The 25568-nt window shown below is 40.3% G+C and overlaps 2 protein-coding genes across 4 annotated transcripts in view; both read left to right on the plus strand.

Moving 5' to 3' along the window:
- vps8 (VPS8 subunit of CORVET complex) overlaps positions 1–4412 on the plus strand; it is an 82462-nt gene extending 78050 nt beyond the window's left edge. For all 3 annotated transcript variants that reach the window (XM_056394569.1, XM_056394570.1, XM_056394571.1), the window contains one exon: positions 1034–4412. In XM_056394569.1, coding sequence (XP_056250544.1) covers positions 1034–1159 — 126 coding nt within the window. In that variant the 3' untranslated portion in view covers positions 1160–4412. The remainder of the gene's footprint in view (positions 1–1033) is intronic.
- A 16923-nt stretch (positions 4413–21335) lies between these two features.
- LOC130181527 (heme-binding protein 2-like) lies at positions 21336–23236 on the plus strand. Its single transcript, XM_056395789.1, has 4 exons — positions 21336–21494; positions 21581–21707; positions 22344–22512; positions 22840–23236. The coding sequence occupies exons 1-4, from the start codon at positions 21372–21374 to the stop codon at positions 23009–23011; spliced, it is 591 nt and encodes a 196-aa protein (XP_056251764.1). The 5' UTR covers positions 21336–21371; the 3' UTR covers positions 23012–23236.
- Positions 23237–25568: the final 2332 nt, after the last annotated feature.

A 25568-nucleotide genomic window follows, 5' to 3' on the forward strand; every position in this document is an offset into this window, starting at 1 on the left:
CCAAAAAAAGAGAGAGAGAGAAGAGGAACAAGAGATCTGGTTTTGTTTGGTGACACCCGAGGGGGTCACATGTCACATGTTACCCTAACTGGCTGGCCAGTGAGGTCTGTAGGGGGGGGGTCGTCCCCTAGGTGTGAACAGTGAGGAACTGCGGGGTGTGAGTTCCTTTGTCCAGTGGAGCAAAGAAACATCTTGTCTCTTGAATGATGAGTCCCAACAGGTCCATGACCCTGTTTACCCAGGCAGTTCAGAGAGACGAGTCCTCATGAAACTGCAGCATCAGGAGCACTTTGGATCGTGATGCTGTGACTAATACAATTAGCCTTCATTTGAACAAGCAGAAGTGATGATAAACATGACCACCTGTATGTCAGTTTAACATAGTCCTACACCATTACAGTGAGACAGCTGAATACTACTCAGACACTGTAGCTACCAATATTAGTTCCCGTGAGCGACCTTGATCATTTAAAATCTCCAGAAGTCGACATCTAGATTCTGACTTCAATCCTTCAGAAATTCACAGCTAAGGCTGAGAAAGCCCAAGGCCTCAGCTGTCTAAAACCTTCTGCTTTGTAATTGGTTCATTTAGACCCTGTTTTTACAGTATTTGTTTGTTAATGTAGGTAGAGAAAGTTTCCAAATGAATCTGTCAATTTACGCTATAAAACTGTATTCATGTGGTTTATAGAAGTTCCTCTGTCCATTTTTAAAAAGAACAGCCTTCACATGAAGATCACACAGATATTAACACGTCTTGTACTTGTACATGTACTTGTGTCAGAGATTAACGTTGTTCACTTCTGACACAGCTGATAATCATGGTCATAGATTGAGCAACAGAAAGAGAGTATGGAGTTAATTTACTGAGTAAAACATTTTACCTCCTGAGTTCAGTTTGAATAAATAATTCAGAGTAAATGTAATCTGAACCTTTATGAGTTGGTAAAGCACTGAGCTGATATCAGAAACACTTGTGTTTTACAAAGGTGAAGTGACCTTTGTTTTGTCTTTCTCTCTCTCTTCCTGGCAGCTGTCCATCCTCTCAGACCTTTCCCTCTGCCACAGCTCTGAGATGTCAGGATTTCTTCTCCCAGTTCACCCAGGAACAGAGACATTCCAGCTCAAACTCTCTCCTCCACCTCTGCTGGAGGAGTAGCTCTGTGGCTGGTTCAGGATCAGTTTTTCCTTATTTTGTCAGAGTCAAGTAGAATTGATTAAAAACTGATTGATGTTTCATCTGGTTTAATATTTATGACTATGTTAAAATGTTTATTTCAAAACAAACTGTTTAGTATTGATAACGTTGAGTCATCCTGATAATCTACTGAATGTGCAGTTGACTGCATAGGGAAGTGATGCTAGATGTTTGTTTACCAGCTCATTTCAGTTTGTGTTAGAAACATCTGTACTTTGAATCAAACTTAAACTTCCGGTTTTCATTGTCATTAAGAGCAGAGTCAACCTCTAACTAAATTCATCTCACAGTAAGAATGTTAGAAACTTCTATCTTTTGGATGGAGGGAAAACAGAGCTGAAAATATTCTCTAAATGTTTGCTCTCTTCAGGTCAGCCTCTCTCTGCAGGATAATTAATGATTCAGCTGGTCACAGATGAGGCTCTTGTGAATGCAGTGGGTATGAGAAATTAACTGGTGAATGCAGTTAATCATGATGAAGGTGAACTGGTGAATGCAGTGGGTCTTGAGGGTGAACTGGTGAATGCAATGGATCATGATGAGGGTGAACTGGTGAATGCAGTGGGTCATGATGAGGTTGAATTGGTGATTGCAGTGGGTCATAATGAGTGTGAACTGGTGAACCAGACTTGATGATAAATGATGCTAATGCTAAATGTAAAATTGACTCACTGAAGCTTGTGGTAGCTCAAATATTATTCTTGAGACAGTCTTGCTAGTTCAGAGTATATTTTATTTGTGCTCGGTGGCAGACTAATATCTGCAGAGTCGCAAACAACTCCCCATATCCTACCTCTTATAAAGAAGTACAAACAATCTCACATCCCTTGTGATACAGTTATGCACTAAGTTCTTGAGAAAACAATCTCCCTTCCAGTAACTCTATTTTACAATCTCTTGCCCCTCTTCCAGAACACTTGTCCTGGTCATGCTGACATGAGTTCAGGTCAGCAGTTCAGTTTAATTACGCACTAATGTTGTCCACAGATGTTGACAAAAATACATGAGTACATACTGAAATACTGAATACATGAGTGCATGAGATGTAGATAGATTATTACAATTTAGATATGACTTTTGCCACCACATAGTCCTCCCTTCCAGGATCTGCCAGGCCCTGGACAATCCCTTTCCCCTTACAGGATTACCTGAAATCATTCATTCATATCATATTAAGACAGTTTCAATGCAGCACTAATATCATCTGATTTGCACACTTGCAAATAGAGACGAAAAAACCTGAAGTTGGAATACAGGTAAAAAACCCTATGACCCTCCTACTGAACGATCACCTTTCACCGGCTTTCAACAAATGAACGTAGCAATGAATTCGATGTTACATACTTAAGTAAAATTATAGTAGTATAATCAAAACTCATTGTATAAGTGTAATGTGGTTAGACAGTATAAATAACTTCAACGCTACATTGGAATATGCTGCATAAATGAAATACACTCCCCTCCAAAAGTATTGGAACAGTGAGGCCAATTCCTTTACTTTTGCTGTAGACTGAAAACATTTGTGTTTGACATCAAAAAATGAATATGAGAAAAGAGATCAACATTTCAGCTTTTATTTACAGGTATTTACATCTGGATCTGATACACAACTTAGAAGATAGCATTATTTGTAACGGAACACCAAATTTTTAGGTGAGCAAAAGTATTGGAACATGTGACTGACAGTTGTGTTTTGTTGCCCAGGTGTTTCCCATTACATAGATTATTCAAACAATAAATAGCGCTGAATGTCTACGCTCAGTTTCAGATTTGGGTTTTGCCTGGGCAGACTGCATTTATAGTTAGAGGTGTAACCAACATGAAAACCAGAGAGCTGTCTATGGGTGAAAAAAAGCAATTGTGAAGCTGAGAGAAGATGGAAAATCAATCAGAGCCATTGCACAAACATTGGCCATAGCCAGTACAACCATTTGGAATGTCCTGAATAAGAAAGAAACCACTGGTGTACTAAGTAACAGACGTCAAACGGGTAGACCAAGGAAAACAGCAGCACTTGATGACAGAAACATTATGAGAGCTGTAAAGAAAGACCCTAAAACAACTGTTAGTGACATCAGCAACAACCTCCAGAGAGCAGGAGTGAAGGTATCAGAATCTACTGTTCGCATAAGACTTCATGAACAAAAGTACAGAGGCTACATCAGAAGATGCAAACCACTCATTAGTAAGAAGAATTGGAAGGCCAGGCTGGAATTTGCCCAAAAGTACAGACGAGCCTCAAAGACTCCGGGACAAAGTTTTATGGACTGATGAGACAAAGATTAACCTTTACCAAAGTGATGGAAAGGCTAAAGTTTGGAGAAAGAAAAGGATTTGCTCATGATCCCAAACATAGAAGCTCATCTGTGAAACACGGTTGAGGTAATGTCATGGCTTGGGCTTGCATGGCTTCTTCTGGGATGGGCTCATTCAGCTTCAGTGATGATGTAACACATGATGGCAGCAGCAAAATGAACTCAGAAGTCTACAGAAACATTTTGTCTGCCAATTTAAAGAAAGATGCAACCAAATTGATTGGGAGATCCTTCATCATGTAGCAAGATAATGACCCAAAACACACTGCAAAAACAACAAAGGAGTTCATCAGGGGCAAGAAGTGGAAGGTTTTAGACTGGCCAGGTCTATCTCCAGACCTAAACCCTATAGAGCATGCATTTTACCTGCTAAAGACGAGACTGAAGGGAGTAACCCACCCAGAATACATAACAACTGAAAGAGGCTCCGGTGAAAGCCTGGAAAAGCATCACAAAAGAAGAATGCAAAAGTTTGGTGATGTCAGTGGGTCACAGGCTTGATGCAGTTATTGCAAGCAAAGGATTTGCAACTAAATATTAAGTCTTATTCACGCCAATACTTTTGCTCACCTAAAAATTTGGTGTTCCATTACACATAATGCGATCTTCTAAGTTGTGTATCCGATCCAGATGTAAATACCTGGAAATAAAAGCTAAAATGTTGATCTCTTGTCTCATATTCATCTTTTGATGTCAAACCCAAATGTTTTCAGTCTACAGCAAAAAGGAATTGTCCTCACTTTTCCAATACTTTTGGAGGGGGGTATATAATCAAGAGTGCATATGTCAAGAAATATTATTGAACACGTTACATTCTGACTGTAAACTGCTGTTGTACTCTTGTACTGCACTTGCATTGTGTGCATACTGTATGACTAGATTAAATGCATGATACTATATCAGTAAGGCACTTTGTGTAAATATCAATCAATTAATACACAGCATCTATTCTCTTAGTGTCTTTGGAGTCTGTGGTCCACCGTAGATCTAACGGAATTGGCACAGACTGTCTGCACGCCACTTTGTTGTGAGCCAACGTGCCAGCTCCAGTTGTGTGGGCCCTGACCTGAAACTTACTTGTGCCTACTACTACTTCCCATTCTATCTTCTTCTCTGTCATATTCAATGTGGTTCCAGTGTTTCAGACCATCATGTACTCTGGATGTGTCTCAGTGACCAATCAGCCATGCACCTAAGATAGAATAGAACTACTCACAATCTTGGCCCACAACACAGTGGATGACTGGGAACTCCGCAGCATCTGGGTCGAGCTCACCAGTGGGATGAGGATCAGCAGCAGACATACTGCTCTCACTCTCCACCTTCCCCCGGGGCTCATCTTCCCGAACTCCAGAATCTTCGTCCTCCTTTTTCACTTCTTCACCAGCAGCTGGTTCTGTTGTAGCTCTCACACAGTGATTTAAATGATACCAAGTAGGCGATCCTTTCATGTGTACTGCCGTAGAAGTGGCCCTGACCACTTCGTATGGCCCTTCCCTTCGAGGGACGTTCCACTTTTTGTACACCAGATCTCCTGGCTTCACTGTGGGTTGTGGCTCTTCTCGGGCCTCCTTTTCCTGCAAAAAACGACATGAGCAGAAATACTCCTATACAAGAGGTTGGCAATCCGCAGCTCTGGAGCCACATGCGGCTCTTCAGCCCTTCTACAGTGGCTTTGAAAAAAATAAAATAATATGAAAATTAATAACGTCTATTTTTTCTTTTCTTTTTTCTTTTAAAGAGAACACCTCATATTTTGGTGATCGAGGTGATACTGCTAATATTTCGTCGACTAAAATATACGTCATATCTTACAATATCTCCATAGCAACATTTACAGCCTATCGCCTCTTCCTGCCACCGTTTGGTGGCTAATCTTGCGTTTCAGACCCCCGGTAAGCTAACCATGGATAAATCCAAAAAAAGAAAAGTCCCAGAGTAAAATAAAGTTTAATTCTGAATTTCTCGACGGTTGAATGTTGTACTTCCTGAGGATAAAAACAGAAGAGGATGATTGCACACTGAAATGGACTTGAGTCATAATTAAATACAAACTGGCCTGTTCTTATGTTTACTCTTCTTAAAGCTATTAGGCTGCAGCTATATGTTTTATTCATTTCAAAGTGGGTTACTTTTTATTCTTTTAACCCTTCCCAAATAAGAGAAGGACTCAAATAGGCCTGCATAGTTCTGTGTTATTTAAAAGTAGGCATACACATGCCATTTTCTCCTATTCATAAGAGTTTGGGGGTTTCCTTTGTTATAAACAGGTAAAAACAGCAATAAAATGTCAACAGTTTTTTTGTAGTTCTATAATTTCATTACACTATACATTGTTTAAACAAAATCTGTATTCATTTTGTGTTCCTTTTTAAATTTAACAAATCTACATTGAAGTCCCCACATATGAACATCATCTTGTTGTTATTCCTCTTCATTCCATCAACCATCTTGTCATTGAATGTATTAACCTCCTAAGACCCGAACTCTTGCATGGCGTGCATTTTTAATTTCTCTTTGCTATTTAGGCTGATTGGGACCTGAGAAAAATGATGTCCACATATGAGGACATTAGTTTTAAATTTTGATTACTGAGTGGCAGTATAATATCCTCATATGTGGTCACCAGGCCCTTGTTGAGAAAAAGTTAGTATTGTGGTCTAGAGAACCCAAAATGTGAGGTCCACATATGTGGACGCCAGGTCCTAGGAGGTTAAGACAAGATGCTTGCTTTCTATAGATACAACTTATCATTATATTCTTTTTTTTCTCCACATCTATTTCTACAGTAACACGTTCCATGATATTTTCTATTGTTGTTGACATTTTTTCTACAATTTTACATTTAACCCTGTAAGACCCACTGTTTCAATATTACAACGTCACATTTAACCATCCTAAAAAAAGATATCTGAATGTTTTTTTTTTCTTCTAAAAACCACATAGTCATAGTCAATGGGTCCTATTGTTTGTCCTCACAATGCTATTGGATGGAGTACGTGTTTATAGGTCCGGTCATCTGACCATGAACTCACACTACATGCAAACTTTTCTCCGAGCTCATCTCCTTATTTCACTGGAATGGATTTGGCAAGATTCAAGTAAGTAAATTACCTTAATATTTTTTTTTGTGTTTATTACAATGTCTACAACATGTAGATGTTAAGTTATTGTGGAAAACATTCATCAAATTTGATTTTGAGCTTGTTGTGTCTATGTTGCAGTTTCACAACACTGGGTCTTTGTGCTAGTTACAATGGCCTGTGCACCTGTCACATTACACATTTGAACTTCTCACTTGTTCACATAGGGAAATAAATACCTTTAGAAGTATAATATATGCATTGATTCACTGTTACTTAGTTCTTTATGTTTTTTGTGAATTGTATAATGTAGTTATCTGTCATGCCTCCTTAGATATACTTTTACAGTCTATGAAAATGTTTGTTGTCTAAGGACTGCTACAGATGTTCAATGTCAATACTAGTCAGATATTTTAATAGATGCTGACAAAGTAAATCATTTTGATTTTTATTAATTTTTCTCCATGTTTTGAGCAGAGATGCTCATCTTAACATCACCCTTTATGTAGTAAATTTATTTTGTGCATTACAATAAAAGCTGTAAATCAGCATAAACATGTCTGATAGCAACATTAATCTTTAGTTAAAGACTAAACTGTGCAGTTTTCTACACCACACTGTTGTCAAGCTCCACAGTATATAATAATAATAATAACTAGAAAATTCCAGGGAAATTTTGAGTGCCACGGGGGCTACTGCCGGGATGAGTACATGATTTATTTCCAGTGTTCAAAAGTCACCCTGATCATATTCTGGTTTTGAGAAATGTCTTGATATAAAAGACTCTGATACAAAACAATGTCACATCCCTCCACCATGTATTATGTGGGAAATATCTCATATTCTGTGTTGTTTTTTTTAATAAAACAAGAGGCAACATGTCTTCAAACGGGCATTTAAAGGGTTTAAATCCTGAAAACTAATAAACATTTGATAGGTTTGAGCAGAACTGAAGTGGTTTAAGAGATGTATGCAAAAAAAAAAAGCAGAAAAAAATATTGATATATGATGATCTTATAGCATTTTCTTTGTGTGTCCTTTTTTGGACGCGAGGAACCCCAGAGGGTTCAAAATGTGTTACCAGTGTATAATAGACCTGTAACAGTAACTGACATTAGATTTTAAAAATATGTCAAAAAAGACACTTTCTTGTAGAAATCCATACATTCAGCTGTAACAGCCAAAATGATCAGCAAATCAAAAAAGAAAAGTGAAGAAAATGTCCAAAAAAGGACAGAGGGACCCCTGAGGGTTAATAAATCCCATGAACCGCTATTTAAATTACCACTATTATGTTTTTTTCTGTGCTAAATTTAGCATTACTGGGGAGCAGAGCAACGCGACTAGAAGTGACAGTGAGAGAGGGCTAGTAGCTTCTCCTCTCCTCTGTCTCAGCGGAGACCGTCACAACTTCATTCACTCTTTTAACAAAACAAAAAAAAGCAACGAAGGAAGCAGTAAATGGACTTACATATTTAAGACCTAACTAAATGTAATTTAAGACCTAACATGCGGCTAATGTAAAGCTAGCAGAGCTTGGAGAGTTGTCAAATTATGAGAAAATCTTTTCAGTTTATGAAAAAACCGAAAAGACACTGCCAGACACTGAAGCCAGAAGTTTCTACAATCTCTATTTTATTCAGATATTCCTTAAAATGAGTGAGTAAGCTCAGTGCGAAGACAGAGTGAGATTCTTTTGAAAAAAGACGATTACATTAGATGTCAATGAGAGTGAGACAGGTATTGCTGCCGGACTCGGCACCCCCGTTTAAATTTTGTGCAGACCCTGCCTGTCAAAGTTACATTTTATGAATCCTAACAACTATGTGTACATTTTGAGAAAGAATTATTTGTCTCCTTTTTACGGTTTGGCCGTGAGCTCGAGTTAAAAATAAAAATAAAGGTTATTTTTTACTGCTTCACGCACTCTAGCCAACTGACGCTTTCACTCTAACTTGACTCTGAAGAAAAAGTGATTTGTACTCCTCCTTTGAGTGCTTAGATGGAAAGTTTACATGTTATGTAAAAACAGTTCCTTCTTTTTGAGAGAGCAGAAGTTTTCCTCCGTTTTATAGTTTGAATCACATTTCTACGTGCAGGTATGAGAGAGCTGGGTGACTCAGAAAAAAGGTGAAATTTTGTAGAAAAAAGGTGAAATTTTGTGGGTTTTTAAAGAAAATTCCAATGCAAAAATTGGAATTTTAACACCAAAGGTCATAGCACCTCTTTCGGGATCAAGACGCACGTTTTGATGTATATATTACCGGGGTTTTCTCAAAGCTGCGGGACGAGCTATGCGCCAAAATTTGGCGGAAGAATAATAATAAGTCTGAGAATGAGGAATATTAATAGAGGGCACCATGTACTACACAAGGCACTCCTCTCAGCTATTCTAGCTGTAGAGGAGTGCCTCGGAGCTGAGCACCCGTGGCACTAATAAACCATAGCATTTACCATTTGCTGTGGGAGATCGAGGAAGATTGACCATGTATGGTAGGCCGTCCTGGGTTGGAGCCGCTCTGCCTCAATGTGTACTCCCTCCAGAATCCCTGCATGATGTACAGCGCTGACTACGGTACTTTACGGTTTAGAGGAATACACCAGTATGTTTTGCTTCTTTGTAAAAACATAGTTTCAATCTAAATAAAAGATGTTAGGCAGTCTTGTTTTACTTCACTGCACATAATTTTACAATGGTAATAACACACCACAAATGGAGTAACACACCCTCAAATAAATTAGTTTAGCTGCTCTTTGATTTGTAAAGTTTTTCTATCAGCCGATAGTGTGCATATAATATATGAATTCAGAGGAGTCATTTCTTTAGTAACGATCAAGCATTTATTTACATTAAATGAGGCACTTATAATCAGTGATAAAAAAAAAGCTGTAGGATTCACTGGATCCATAAAAAAAATTGTGAGACACAACATAGATATGTTTGCAAGACTAAATGCCCTGTCCAGTTGTTTTAGTCGGTACAGGTATCTAGCCTACAGGAGCTTTATGGGCTGGTGCTGGGGCTTCCTTGGTTGCAGAATCTGGTTCGTCATTCCAGCCTGCCTGGTCCTACGCATCAGTGTCGAGTTTCCTGACACCACAGGCCCCAGTACGTGGGTTTAAGACTGGCCCATGATAGGACCGGGACACATACCTGGATATGACCTCCTCCTTCTCAGGCCGCTCGAACTGTGCAGTGAGGTCCTCTGGGATGGAGATGGCCAAAGCACCTTCTGTGTATGGTCCCAGGTCAACAAAGACTTTTTCAAATATGAGGTCCACCACATTCCCTGTTTGATAAAACACAAAAGATTTTTTTTACATTTTTCACTTTTTTTTGTTGTTTTTTTTACAAAACAATGACTGAAAGTCTGTTTCTAAATACCTCCTGACATTTTCTTTACTGTATTTTGTTGTTGGTGGAACTGTATTAACATTATACGTGCAATACTTAATACAATGTGTACAAAACATTTTTTGGTTGAAAAATAAAATAATATAATACTTATAGAATGTCGGCTCCTCAATGTGTAGTTATGGCAGCAGCTGCAAGCAGTGCAAAAATGATAACAAATGCACTCAATTATGTGTAAATTGGGTTGTCAATAGCTTGTAAATGCTGCAAATAGCTCACTATATGTGCAAAACGCAAGAAATGTGTATTACAGACTATCCCCTTTCACATATTCCCTGTAACTGGTGCGCTCTAGATATTCCCCACAGGCACTGTATCTGTAAACATGATATAAATGTTAAAACGGACATCAATACTAACTTTCACAGCACTAACAAACAAGCCCAGAGACCTATGATAATTGCTGCAAAGCCTGTTTAGTCTGAATTTTACCGGCTTGACTTTGCAGACAGCTAAAACGCCTTTCAAGTTTGATAAAGTTAGCTGGTTGGCTCTAATCAACGTCACACAGCGATAACAAGCAGAAGAATTGCATACAATCTGTACCCGGCTGTGTGGACGAGGCAAAACGTTAGCCACATTAGCTGCCATGCTAACAACACACGCAACAGTGTGTACATACAGTAAAGCAACATAAAATGGTAAAACTTACAGCTCCCAAGTTTGAAGTTGGGTCTCAGACAGTCGGTGCTGATCCATGCTTTATCTTCAGAATGTAGCGAATCCCGCATTGTACTGGCTCTCGTTGAGAAAGCAGTCCGACGTGAAATGGTTAGCCCGCTACAACTCCTAAAGTGTCCATCAAAAATAAAATAAAACAAATCCACTGGGTCTTCAGATCCTCGGGCGTATGGGGTAAAAAGACTTCTGTGTTGGTTTGTACAGTCAACAACCGAGCAACTAGCGTGCATCGCTCGTACCTTTGACACAATTTTACCGGAGCCGGTGATGCGAGGGAATAAACGATAGCGGCTGCAAGGCGGACTCAGAGGGCGGAACACACAACTAGCTTGGTGAGTGTCACCCACCTGGGGGGAGGTGTCATCTCCCTTCATGACGACATCAAGGGAAAATCTCCAATTGGCCTGTGTGAGAACACATTTTCTGAAAGGTGGCGCAAGTAAAAGATGGAGAGGATGGACTTTTCTCATGTTTGGGGGTTTGTAGACAAGCCGGGGACACATATTACTGATAGAAAACCATGGAAAAGTGCATTTTGCATAATATGTCCCCTTTAAAGGATAGCCTTGAAAAAACCTTAACCAATCCTAATACTAAGACTAAGACTAAGACTCACCAGCCATATGTCCATGTAAATATTTTTGGTGAGTATAATCATTCCTCCTGTTCATACTGGCTGTGAAGAGATCCCTTCATAACATGACAACACTAAGAGATGGAGGACTAAATCCAGTCATCATTCTATGTGAAACTGACTTATAAAGTTCAGCCAAAGTAAATATGAGGCTTCAGCAATCTGAGTTACACTAATCAACTGGGTATCTTCCAAAGTTGTTCCTTTTAGTACAAAATTCCTTGTCTTTCCGGTCACATGTAGGTTTATTGTGACGAGGTGGAGGAACTGAACCCAAAAGCAGCCAGACAGGGAAACGATTTAACAGGGTTTATTGTAATATATGCAGGAACGAAGGAAATCCGGAGTCCAGAGATAAACCAAATGTTGAGAGAGTGTGCTGATCTGTGGGCTGGTGTGAGTCACGGAGGGAGACACTGGAAAAAACAGACAAACAGGAGGATGAGAACCAAGGTAGTTTTACGAACAATCTTTCTTTCAAAAATACTTCTTTCACTGGAGATTGAGCCGTGTACCACTGCGTTGAGGCGATAATAGTCTGGCACTGAGGCTGAAGTCTGCAGCGGTCTTATAGGCCAGGAGATGCTGATTGGCAGCAGGTGAGTGCAATCAGCCTCAGCGCCACAGGCAGGGAAGGGGAGCAGCCTCTGGGGAAAGGTAAGCAGCCAAACACAGCACAAACAGAAAAGGGAACTCCGGCAACAATCTTTCAAAATAAAACCATGAGTCCATGATCACCACATTTATTGTTGGGACAAAACACTGACGACAAAGCTACAAGTGACTGCCAAGATGAATATCCTCTATTGTTAGGAAAGGATCTCTTTAGAGCCCATATGGACATGAGGATGAAAAAAATGAAATACTTGACATATTTTTAGAAAAATATTATCTTTTTGTAAAACATTTTTTACATAGCATTTTGAATACTTGAGAAAATATTGTTACATATCAACAGAGATTACCTAATTTCTTAATGAATATCATGTTGCAATGGAATTACTTTTTTTTCCCCCACCAGAGGCACTAGCCTGTACTATCCTTTAAATATCAAAAGATAAAATGTAATGGGAGGATGAAAACATATGATAGGACTTAATTACGGAAAGAACATAAACATTAATAGCTACATATTGTAAGATATGTCGATATTGTTCAAGTTGTGCCCTCAAGAAGTACTGATGTGGTTCTCCTTGAGTATCACTGTAGTTGTTCTTCATTTGCTAGAATTCTTCATCAATTTTGGTGTAACTCTCTTAAATCTAATTTAATGTAATTTATTCAATGAGTATCTCTTCATTTGTAATAAAGTTTTATAACTTTACCATTTGATACAACCATATACAGTATATAATTGACTTATACAATTTAGAAGCAGTATATCTCTGCCTGACTGTAAATTATATAGTTTTGACAACAGGGGTACCCAGTAGAAGGTAGAAGGCAATTTTTATATTCATCAGTGATTTCTCTTTGCAAAATGGATGAAGGCATTGAGCTATGGATATGGGAAAAGGAGAACACAAAAATACCTTGCAAGTTTTGAAGAGCTCTGATGAATCCTCCTTTAAGTACAGCGGTAGGCCGGCCAAGGCTGCTGTTCTAGCACTGATGTTGTTCTTGTCCTGCTGCACAAACAAAGACAAGGTATGCATAGGGGGATGTCAGGGTCCACTGTTCACATTCAACATGAATGCATTTTAATGCATTAAAAATATTTTTACCTGTTCCTCATATGCCATCAAAACTTCTTCCATCTTCTCACCAAAACTTCCAATTTTCCTCTTTTTGTAGAGCTTTAGCAGGGGAGGTGTATATTTGTCAAGTGCAGCAAAGAAGGAAATGGTAGATTTTGATTGGTGGTCCTGTGGAATTCACTGTAGAGCTGCATGGAAAACAAAAGCAATGTAAGATTGTAAAACTGGATTTTTCAGACTAATAGACATACCATATTAAACAACTCAATTTTAAGCTCTATATCCAGATCAAGCACTCCTAAAATGGTGACTTTGACAATATGTGAGTCTTGTCAACTTTTTAAGTGTCCCTTTTAAGTTTTTACTCACTTGGGCTTCACAAAAGAGTCCATCTGTCTTTTAGTTTGGCAATGGGAGGAGCTGAATTCCCAATTTCTTCACGCCTGAGTTCAAAGGTGTGCTGCATATATTGATAGATGAGAATCATGTCTCTTTCTATCGATATCCTCTTGAACTGCTCAACCATCTCAAGCCTCTTGGTCTCCAGTGTGTCCTTAGTTTCTCCATGGGGATAATTGGGAAGGAAGTTGGCTTCCCCTTCTCTAGGTCTTTTGATGTTGGCCCTGGATGCTGCAGCATCTGGATTGGTCCTGTTACGCTTTCCTGCATTCACAGCCACATCCTTTATGCCAGCCCTGCTCAGTTTGGTCCTGTAGTTGCCCATCTTGAAGCGCAGGCTGTTCTGCCAACCCTCATACCCTGTTTTGGAACTGTTTTCTTTCAGTCAGGGGTGAGTGCTCACCAGAGCCTCTGCAGCCTGGCCAATCAGTTTGGTGCTAGGATATGCTTTATGCTTATATATTTCAGCAGCCAATACATCCAGTATGTTGTGTTTTTGATTCCAGGTCAACCCGACAGTTTTCCCCTCTCTCACAAATGCAGAGTTTCCCTCTCTTAGAGCATACTCCTGTCAGGCTCAGGACACAAAGGTTGAACCCAAAAGCACGACCAGAGAGGCAGTTAACAATAAGGCAGTTTATTGATCTAAATCAATGAATCCTGACAACAGTATTCCAGAAAAACTGGCAAGCCCAAAGGAAACAGGCGAGGAATCCAATGGGGGGAAAAACTGAGAGACGTGGTCAGGCGGGCAGGGTCGAAACACAGACAGGCAGAAGAAGGCAACGGTATCGACAGGGAACAGGCAGATCTCAGGAAACGGGTAACAGAAACGGTCTCTCTCTGAATGGTAGTCAGGAAAACACTGGTAAGTAACTCACTGGGGAAGAAAACAAACTGGCAAAGTGAAAAGGGACACACAGGGCATAAATACTGTTGGGAATAACGAGACACAGGTGAAACACATTAGGGAGAAGGCAGGTAATCACACGGGAGGAAGTAAAGACACAAGAGGGAAGCTACCAAAATAAAACAGGAAATGACAAGACAGACATAAAACACTAAGGCCTGGGGACCGTTTTGACAACTCGTATGAGAATGTTGGAACAACAAAGATCTCTGGCCATCGGCAAAGACGCTCTGGTGAATCTGTGTTATCGGACAATAACACTGTGTCATTAGTGCTGGTTGAACTCAGATCTATCTCAGCAAATCTAACTATCTTAATGGTTGCCTTGGATGGTAGGGCCTCTATGTTAACTAAATTGCATAGGGCATTGTCAAGCTCTGGGTCTTGAAACTGAAAGCGAAACTCATAGGCCAGGTTCAGGTTCTTATTTTTCACCTCTAATATTTGGGCATTTACAGTCTCTGGACGAGAGCCTCTCAGCGTTGACATCATCAAGGACAACCCTTAGTTTCAGAACATCAGTCGCTTCCATTTACACTATGTTAGGGAAACCTGTAACATAAAAGACAAAGTTACTCCAGGTGATGGCTCTGTTTTTCACTGATGCACATAAAGCACATGCACCTATAACACATGGGTCATAGCAGAAAATGGACATTACCTTTAAATATATTGTCCAGTGCGCCCAGGGAGGTGATCACTAGTGTTCATAGAAAGCTCCAGAAAAAGGCTGAGGTAAAAGGCTGAGGATGGCTGCTTGGTCTGATGCTGCTCTTTTACTCAGACACTGGAATGAAATGTTTAGTTATGAGAATTAGCTTACTTGAAACTTTGTAGGCAAACTGTGGCATTTGGTCAGTTAGCTGACATGGCGCTTGCTTTTATGATCTGTTAGCTCACTAAGAAGCTAAGAAGAAAGACTAGAACTGGGCAGAATAGTTTTCAGGGTGACGTGAGGGTAGCTGGAGAGAATAAAAATGTTAGGCCAGAGGGAAATAAGCTCCAGATTTGTCCTTGTGGCTGGCAGAAAGTAACGTCAGTTAGGGGCCTTAGAATGCATCAGGGAAGAAAGAGATGTGTTGCAAAGGAAAGGCAGTGTGGCCGCATCGATCGATACTTTTTAAGAAGTCAATCGAATAAGTCGGATGAAGTCCAGCGACAGGTAGAAAACCACAGTTCGAAGGATATCAATAACACAGCTACAGAGGGGGAAGAGGAGAGTACAAGAGGGGATGCAGCTGAGACTGAGGTGAATAGGCCAGTCAAGGAGAGAAATATGGAGCAGAAAACTAGAGTAAAATGGCCGAGGGCAAATAGCAAGAAAGAATGGGAGTCAGTCAATAGAGATTTGTCAGCAATTCTAAGCAGACTAAGAGGAAATGCAAGCGATAGACTAGAGAAGATGGGGGATATAATTTACTCCTATGGTGCAGAAAGATTTGGGGTGCAAGACAGAAAGAGGGTTGAAAGAGCACAGTTAGTTAAGTCTAGACAGCAAAGGGAAATGGAGAAATTAGTTAAGGAAAGAAGACAATTAAGAAAGCAGTGGAAAAGGGCAACAGAGGAAGAGAGGGGGGGAATTAATGTGTTGCAAGAAGATTTGAGAGGCAGACTAGCAGTACTTAGAAGGGCTGAATATCTTAGGAAAAAGAGAAAGAATAAAGAGTATGTAAGGACAGCGTTTTACAGGGACCCGTTCAAGTTTGCTAAAGGATTGTTTAACCAGGAAAAGGGAGGGCAGCTTAAGGCAACAAAGTTAGAAGTAGAAAAATATCTAAGAAACACATATTCAGATTTTGAGCAGAATAGAGTAATAGGCCTTCCACCTGACATGCCGCCAGTAGGAAAGATAGATCATGAGATGGATGTTAGACCACCCAGGTGGAAGGAGGTTGAGGAGGTAGTCAGGCGTGCAAAGGCTTCTTCGGCCCCAGGGCCAAATGGAGTCCCCTACCGGGTTTATAAAAGCGCACCTGATAGTCTAAAGTTTTTGTGGAGGCAATTAAGAATAGTTTGGGAGAAACAGGTTATTCCTAGAGCATGGCGTAGGGCAGGAGGGGTTTTTATCCCAAAGGAGAAGGAATCCTCAGACCTGAGTCAGTTTCGAATGATCTCTCTCCTAAATGTAGAGGGGAAGATCTTCTTTAGCGTAGTCGCACGGAGATTAACTAGTTATTTAGAAAGGAATAGCTTAATTGATACTGCAGTACAGAAGGCAGGAATACCAGGGTTCGCAGGATGTTTAGAGCACACTAGCATGATTTGGCATCAGATTCAGGCAGCCAAGACAGAGAAAAGAGACTTGAATGTCATATTTTTGGATTTAGCAAATGCGTTTGGTTCAGTGCCACATAGCCTTATTTGGGAGGCATTTGATTATTTTAAAGTGCCTGGAGTAGTGGTTAATTTAGTAAAATTGTATTTCCAAGATATTAGGCTGTGCTTAAGCACAGCAGGCTTCACAACAGGATGGCAGAGGCTAGAAATAGGCATTATGGCAGGGTGCACGATTTCTCCATTGGCATTCACAATGGCGATGGAGGTAATCATTAGAGCTTCTAAGTGGGTTGTAGGTGGAGAGAGGCGGCAGGATGGGATGCGCCTTACACCAATTAGGGCCTACATGGATGACATGACGTTGATAACTACAACTGTGCCATGTATGAAAAGAATACTTGAGAGACTTAATAAAAACTTAAAGTGGGCTAGTAAGTCTAGAAGTATCTCAATAAGCAGAGGGAAGTTAAGTGATAGGAAGTTTGTAATAGATGAAGAGGAAATTCCAATAATTAGGGAAAAATCTGTAAAGAGTCTAGGTAGGTGGTACAAGGCAGACTTGAATGACGGAGAACAGGTAGTGCAGTTTCGGAAGGATGTTGCTGAGGGACTGGATAGAATAGATAAATCAGGGCTGCCAGGAAAGTTGAAACTGTGGTGTCTGCAGTTTGGGTTATTTCCCAGGCTGATGTGGCCACTGTCTGTATATGAGATTCCAATATCCACTGCAGAAAAAATGGAAAAATTAGTTAGCTTTTACATTAGGAAGTGGCTAGGTGTTCCTAGACGTTTAAGCACAGTGGCACTGTATGGGAAAGGCATACTTCAGCTCCCAGTAACTAGTCTAGTGGAGGAGTTTAAATGTACCAAGGTTAGGACAGAGCTCCTGTTATCTGGGAGCAAAGATGCGGTAGTTAGTAAGGTGGTTCCAAACCCAATCAAGGGGAGAAAGTGGAATCCAAGAATCGCAGTGCAGGAGGCAGAAGCAACGCTTAGGCATACAGAGATTGTGGGTAATGTCCAAATAGGCCGGGGAGGCTTGGGGCTTGGCCCAAGCAAACCGGTGTGGAGTAGAGCAGGTCCCAAGGAGAAGAGAAAGCTAGTCGTGGAGCAGGTTCGTAGACAGGAGGAATTATTAAGGGGTGCTAAGGCAGTGGCCCAGGCTAAGCAGGGACAGTGGGTGAATTGGGAAGGTCTAGACAAGAAAAAGCTTAGCTGGAAAGAACTCTGGAGCATGGAGGAAAGTAGTATTAGATTCTTGATAGGGGCAACTTATGATGTACTGCCAACTCCCCAGAACCTAAAACTCTGGGTAAATGGAGACCCACTATGTTCATTGTGTTCAGGTACTGCAACTTTAAAGCACATTCTGTCAGGGTGTAAGGTTAGTCTGTCGCAAGGCAGGTATACGTGACGACATAACCAGGTTCTAAAAAGCTTAGCTGCAGGAATTGAAGAGTTACGGAGGCAGGCAAATTTAGGAGGACCTAAAACAAAGAAAGGTGCAATCAAGTTTGTTCAAGAGGGAGAGAAAGTTGGTAAGACAACAAGAAGGCAAGGCAGCTTAGAAGGTGCTTGTGATTGGGAAATGCAGGTAGATTTAGGAGGAAAGCTTCTTGTTCCCCAGGAAATAGCCATTACAAAGCTAAGGCCTGATATAGTCTTGTGGTCTAGGAGTAGAATGAAAGTATATTTCATAGAGCTGACTGTTCCGTGGGAGGCCTTAGTTGAGGAAGCATATGAAAGGAAAAAGCTCAGGTATGCAGAGTTAGGGGCAGAAGCAGAGCAGCGAGGATGGAAAGTTAGGATTTGTCCAGTGGAAGTAGGATGTAGAGGATTTGTAGCAAGGTCTGTTGTCTCTTTGGTAAGGGAGTTAGGAGCAAGTGGACAGAGTGTGAGGAAAATTGTAAAGGACATGTCAGATGAGGCATCAAGATCCAGTCAGTGGATTTGGATGAGAAGGAGTAATGGTAGCTGGGGGCCCAGCAGGGGGAGCACTTAGGATAGATAGACTCTTAGGAGAAGCAAGGAAGAAATCCAGGAAGAGGAAGTGTTTTTAAGTGGGGGTGTAGCCTGTGTGAGCCTCTTTGAGACCATGCGGTTAGTCCAGGTGAGATGGCCTGTATTGTTTGCTTGTATTGAATTGGTTTGTAGTGTGTCTTTGGCTGTTTAGGTGAGTTTGATTGTTTGTTTGTTTGTTTGTTTGTTTGATGTCTTGGAGAGTGGGGGAGTAGGGGGAGGTAAAGCACAGCCTAACCCGGCGGGGGAGAGTTTAGCTCAAAAGGCATCTCTCCTTGACTCTACCTCCCTCATTCAAAATGGCCGCCACTTTCTCCAACTGTTTAGGGGATTTTGTTTGCTGAATCTGCTTAATCTGTTAGTGTGTTTTGTCAGAGTTGATGATGGTGTTGTTTGTGGTAGCATAGGCAAGATAAAGAAAATAGTCGTGGTGTGAGGAGCAGTGATGGCTGGCATTAGGGGAGTGACTCTGGGACGCCAGTGATCACTGTCTAGCCTCCTGGAGGTGTCGTGGGACCAACTAGACGAAACACTGGTGAAAGGAGGTTCCCACCTGATGACCCCAAAGACATGTTAGTTATCACTGCTCATTAGTCTGTATAGCTAAATTAATAGTTATCATAGGACATGTTAAGCTTAGGGAGCTATTCACTGAGTCTGGTCCATTTTCTGTAGCACAAGCTTTGTGTTTATCTTAAATAAATACGACCGCAAATGCTCAACATACCGGATCTCATAGTCATTTGTTTTAAACTTGCAAGTCCTAAATGGACATGGCACCATTTCTTTCCATCTTAAATGCCCCCTTAGATGAACATATATGTCCCTCTCAAAAAATGGCTGCTTAAAATAACAAACAGGGCAATGACATGCCCGATTAATAGTCAAATCATGACCGTCTCCACCTACCACTCTTTTGTCAGAATGTATTCTCAACAAATGTACCTTTAGTGAATTAAAATGTGCACATGCAGTTGTTATACAGGCATGGTAAAGGTGAAACTGGAATACTGGCCATGGTACAGTCTGCAATGTCTCAACAACTGTATTTTTAAGGCACTAGAAAAACCACACAATTTACATTTCCACATGATTTAATTAAAACAACAATAAAACAATGAAAGTTTGTCAAAATCTAGGCAGCATTGTTGATTCCTCGTCATTTTATGCTGCATGCGTCATGAAAATGACGAGGAATCAACAATGCTGGCTGCTTCACTTTTCCGGATTTTCTTGTAAAACCCAGACGCATGCCTTCCCTTCTTCAGAGGTTTTGGCCATGTGACCGGGATCTCCTCCTCCCCAGCTCGAGCTTGAGCAAGCCTTGTCAGCTCCGCTGATGGGTAAAGTTAATTCTTTTCAGAGTTCAGAAAGTAATCACCTACTATCGTGAGTTTCCTCACTGGCATTTGGCTTGCATATGGAGGAGGAGGTGTTGGCTGGGGATTAGCTCATCCTCTCATGGTCACCACAGCTTTCACATGCTTCTTCATGGCTTCCCCCAGCCGTTTGACCTGCTCCTGAAACAAGGCCAGCACTGCTAACTCTCTTTTTCTCTTCTGCAACAGCTTTGCTATCTTATCTCTAACTTTATAGGTCCTAATCAACATCTCCATTTCATTACATTGGTCTACATCAAACCTGCCGTCCAAAGGCCACGGTGATGGATTGTATTTAGTTAGCTTATTTCACTTATGTGAATACTGTTTGATTTCAGGTGCCAATATTGGATGTTTGTTTCTTACAACACAAACCTAAATGTCCACCAGCAATGAGATGTTGTTAGGAACCAACCCTCAGACATGGCCAACTGCTAGCACGTTCCTGTTGCCGCTGATGGCTTAAAGCCTGTTCACCTTAGTCTGACTCTCCGTCTGTCCTGGATAACCTGTTCATATGGAGGAGGAAAACCATGAATGAAGTGATTAATATGTTGTGAAATGAAAGAGTAAAATGTAAAGAACATGATCACACTTTCCTAATAAAGTGCTCAGTGAGTGTATGTGACTGTCCTAAATCTCATCTGGATACGAGACACTTGAAATGATTGACAGTTGTGAATGTGGCTTTAGTCAGACTAAAGCCTGATCAAATTAAACTGAACAACTACTGTGGATGTTGTCCCTTCACTTCCATTTAAAACAGGAACATTTACAGTGACCAGTGACTCTGTCAATGAACATGGTGACATGACAACAGTGTTTTAACACAGACACAAAGTATTATTCCTGCTGCTATTCACTGACATGTTGTGAACTAATAAAGACACAACACATATCATAACAGCCGGAGTACATGAGCTTCACTTCACCGAACACTGTGTACATGTGCACACTCTTATCATATGATAAAATTAGCCTCATCTGATTAGCAGTTAGCATGGCCCAGCTGAATCCCTGTTGATGCTGTGAAAACCTCAGACTTCTCCTCAGTGTAACAGTAACCTCATAACTATTCTCACTGAACTGATGTGTCAAGAAAACATTCATATATATATATATATATATATATATATATATATATATATATATATATATGTATACATAATATCTCAAACATTTGTCATATATCTAAGTTTTTCCATAAAGACCTATGTGTTAAACTATGTGCAGCAGTGACTGTGATAAAGTGAACTCCTCGTTCTGCCTCCTGGAGGAGGAACAATGTGGGCATGTGTGTGGCCTGATTAACATGTAACTGGAGCTGTGACATCATTCAGCCTGAAGCAGCAGGTGTGAGGAGAATGGAACAGTCTCTGTCCGTGCTCATAGTTCTGGTCCTGGTGTGGTCCTGCAGAGGCTGGGAGGCTCCAGACTTCTGTCATCAGCAACAATGTCCTCAGTACCAGGTGGTTGGTTCACATCAGGTATGTTTCAGAGCCATCCGCACTCTGGTCAGTGGTCTGCTCTTTTTCTATGTGGAGAGACAGCTCTGTGGTTCTGCTTTGTACAGGGTTTTGAGGAGCGTCTGTATGTTGCCACTGACTGGATCACCACCAAGGTAGACAGCCCTGAGGACAGTGACGTGATGGCTGCTTACTCCAGACTGAAACATTTCTGCCAGAGACAGAAGGAAGCAGGTACGTCAGGGTCCAGAACCAGTTTCACTTTGCAGTGGTTTGGTGATGCTAATAGGTAATGTGAACATATAACTCATGTTAAGTAAGTAAAACTGGGATAATAACACTGTTCTTGTCCCTGTGTCTCCAACTGAAGCAAATCAATCAAGACTTGATTAAATGGAGAGATACAGAAAATTATTAATTAACAATCCACACAAATAAAGAACTGTTGTAGTACACCAATTTACACACAAATAGGTGTGAGAAGCTCAAAACTACACTTTATTTCAGTGACAGGTAGTATTACAGTTGTGTTGTGTCAGAGAAATCTCTGAATTAGTTCAACTTTTACTTCTAAGAAATGTGCTGAAGGTTCTTCAGGTTTAGAAGTTTAAAGCTTTGAATTCATCAAATCTTTAAAAAGGTTTTGTCCCAAGGAAATCTGAAAAACATAAAGTATAGTCTGACTTCAATTCAAAGAAATCTTTGAATGTGCACAACTTTTTAGAAACTCTTTAATTTCTTACAGGTTTTGTAACAGTTGCAAGACAAACTACTGTGTGGTTCTCTGAAAACGTCTTTAGTCTTCTTTTAGTGTTGTATAGTTGTGTACAGCTCCTCAGCACTGTGTTGTTTCATGTTGGTCTCTCTCAGGTAATGAGATCCCCACTAACACCTGGCCGGCACTGATCACTGTCTCAGAGGGTGAGAACGGTCCTGATCTGTCAATGTCCTGGTTTGTTCCGCCGGGTACGACAAAGCCTGAAAACACTGATCCATCAGTCACAGTGCAGAGTAGACCTGAGGCCACCGTCTACGTCAGGTGACCAGTGGCTTTGATTATCTCTCAGATCAATGTCTCTATGTTTTTGATAAAATCTACCCATGAAGAAAATGCATAAGTGAGGTGAGATGAGGTGGGGGTGGGGGAGTCAGCCCCAGGAGGGGGATTACAGATTGTATGAAACTAACCAGCCACCAGCCACTGGTTAGACATATCTACCAGAATGTCCTGTAACATCAGAGACATAGAGACAGAGGGAGTGGACACACCAGCTCAGATCTCTCAGTGAATAATGGTTTTGATTTTCATCTGACACTAACTGTCGTTCTACTGTTATTATGTCATTGTTTCCTTGTCATATTAAAGGATATTTGCAGGAACTCCAAGTATCAGCAGCGGTGAAACCAACGCGAAGATGCTCCAAGAAGCTTTGGACAAAGCTGGGAAAACCTTTGATCCCCACACTTACACTGGAGCTGGCTATGACTCCTATTTATCTATTACTCACCACAATGAGATCTGGATCTACCCTGCCTGACGACAGCACACATCACCACCTGAACCAGTTCATCATATGATCACTGTTTTTTTCTGTATCCTCTGAAGCAAGTTCCACTGTTTTATTAGAAAGTTTGAATTAGTTCAACTTTTACTTCTAAGAAATGTGAGAAGTTCTACATGTGTAGATATGTGAAGCTTTGTATTCAACAAATCTTTAAAATGAAAAATAAGCTTGAATTTCTATAAAATCTCACTTTAAGAAGAGTGTGTCACTGTGTTTTCTCTGAATCCTGTTTTATTAAAAAGTTAAATGTAGCTGGCAAACTCTGTATTCTACGACAGTGTTGATGAAATGAAGGCTGGGACATCACTGTCACTGATGTGTGGCCAGCAGTCAGACATGGTTTGATTCCACTGTTGTGTGATAGAAACCGGTTGCAGGAATGTTGTGGTTTTTACCAGCAGACACTTTTTACTTTGGTGATGATTCATGTCTCACAGAAATGTCACGACTGTTTTCTTGACTGGTTAGACTGGTTTGTGCAAAAGAATTCAGCAGTCTCACAGCGAGCATGTTTCAGTTGTTCTGTTTACATAGCTACGACTATGCACCTGATACATGGCTGTATTGCTGTACAGCTGCCACACTGTCATTATTGGTGTCCTAACACAGTATTTCAGAGGGAAGTTCATCTCAGAAATCTTATTTGTGAATTTTTATTTCAGTTACTGGATCTTATTGTGAGAGTATAAAGTTATAGACATATATGTAAAAGTGATGAGCCAAACACTGATCTCTAGGTTAAAGGTTAGATCTCTAGGTCACTGTATCACAGTGTAAAGAAACCTTCAGTCTGTACATAAGATGCATCAATCAAGAGCAGAGTCTCAACATGAGTCATTTATTTAGTTTAGGTTTAAACTTAACTTTTCGTGTGGACAACAGGAGGGAGCAGTTCTTGTTTCTTTTTTTGCCACACAGAACCTTTATGTTTATTAGAAAATTTAATACAAAAAACTTTTCCAGATGAAGAAAAATAGATTGTAGTGCAGCCAGGCTCAGTTGGCATGTGATGTCGGATATTTAACACTAGATGGTGCTGTAGACCTGACTGAAAAAGACTGTAATGCTGAGTTAGACTTTTAACATCCGTCCTGTATGTTTGCAATGGAGCTGAATGACATTTATTAAGCCATGAATAATAACTTGTTTGAAAATGTATGAAGCTTTACAGATCAACAGTCTCATTAGTTTTACAGACACTGATCTACAACTGATTACCAGCTGTTTACCAGCAAACAATTTACTCTGGTGATGATACTTGTTGACTGATAATGCTCCAAACAGATCTGCTGTAAATTTAAAAATTCACACATGTCCTCAGCTCAGATAATAAAGACTTTATCTTGTTTGACTGTGTGGTTAAAGCCATGTTGAACAGTTCAGGTTGGCCCTCCTTCTTCCTGACTGAACAAAGATTTCTCTCACAAAAATGTGACGACTGTCTTCTTCACAGGTTAGACTGGTTTGTGCAAAAGCATTCAGCAGTCTCACAGCGAGCATGTTTCAGCTTTAAGCCATCATACAGATCATACATCATACAGATACAGACAGATACATATGCACACAGATACAGACATTGAGGTACATACAGACACAGGTACAGATAAAGATACATACTGATGCAGACACAGATACATGCAGATACAGATATACATATACATAGACAAACATACAGATACATATAGATACATATACATACAGATACAGACTTACAGATACACAGAGATACATGCAGAAACATACATATACATAGAAATACAGATTCATAGAAATACACTACTCAAAAAAATTAAAGGAACATTTGAATCACACATCGGCTCTTGATTAAGTAATTGCCGAGTTGAAAATCTTTACTGATGTACATTGTATAATTTGTTGAGAACAAAATGATGCAACAAAGGTCAATGGAAACCAAAATCCTCAACCCATTGAGGGCTGGATTCGCAATCATAAGGAGCCCCTAAGGGGACATGGGGACAGGACAGGATGATGTGGTTTCTATTTCCGTGAACTTGGCGCGTTTGTCTCTACGGTTTTCAGGAGCTTGGCATAATTGCCCATGCGCGACATCCACCTCTAGATTCCAATGGGCAGCGGCACAGTGGACCATCAGCTCCTTGGAGAAAGTAGGTAAAGTGTATATCTTGTCAAAACTTTGTAGTCAATCTCTTCCAAAGTGATTACTGATGCATTTAAATAGGAATAAACAGAGGATTGTGTCTGAAAACAAAATTATTCCAACTTTATGGGCAACAGTGTATATATCTGTATGTATCTGTATATATGTATCTTTATCTGTATGTATCTTTATGTATCTATATGTATCTCTGTATTTGTACATCTGTATATTTATTCACCTTAGTCTGACTCTCTGTCTGTCCTGGATAACCTGTTCATGTGGAGGAGGAAAACCATGAATGAAGTGATTAATATGTTGTGAGATGAAAGAGTAAAATGTAAAGAACATGATTACACTTTCCTAATAAAGTGCTCAGTGAGTGTATGTGACTGTCCTAAATCTCATCTGGAT

The sequence above is a fragment of the Seriola aureovittata genome, chromosome 14 (assembly GCF_021018895.1).
Source record: "Seriola aureovittata isolate HTS-2021-v1 ecotype China chromosome 14, ASM2101889v1, whole genome shotgun sequence".
Lineage (NCBI taxonomy): Eukaryota > Metazoa > Chordata > Actinopteri > Carangiformes > Carangidae > Seriola > Seriola aureovittata.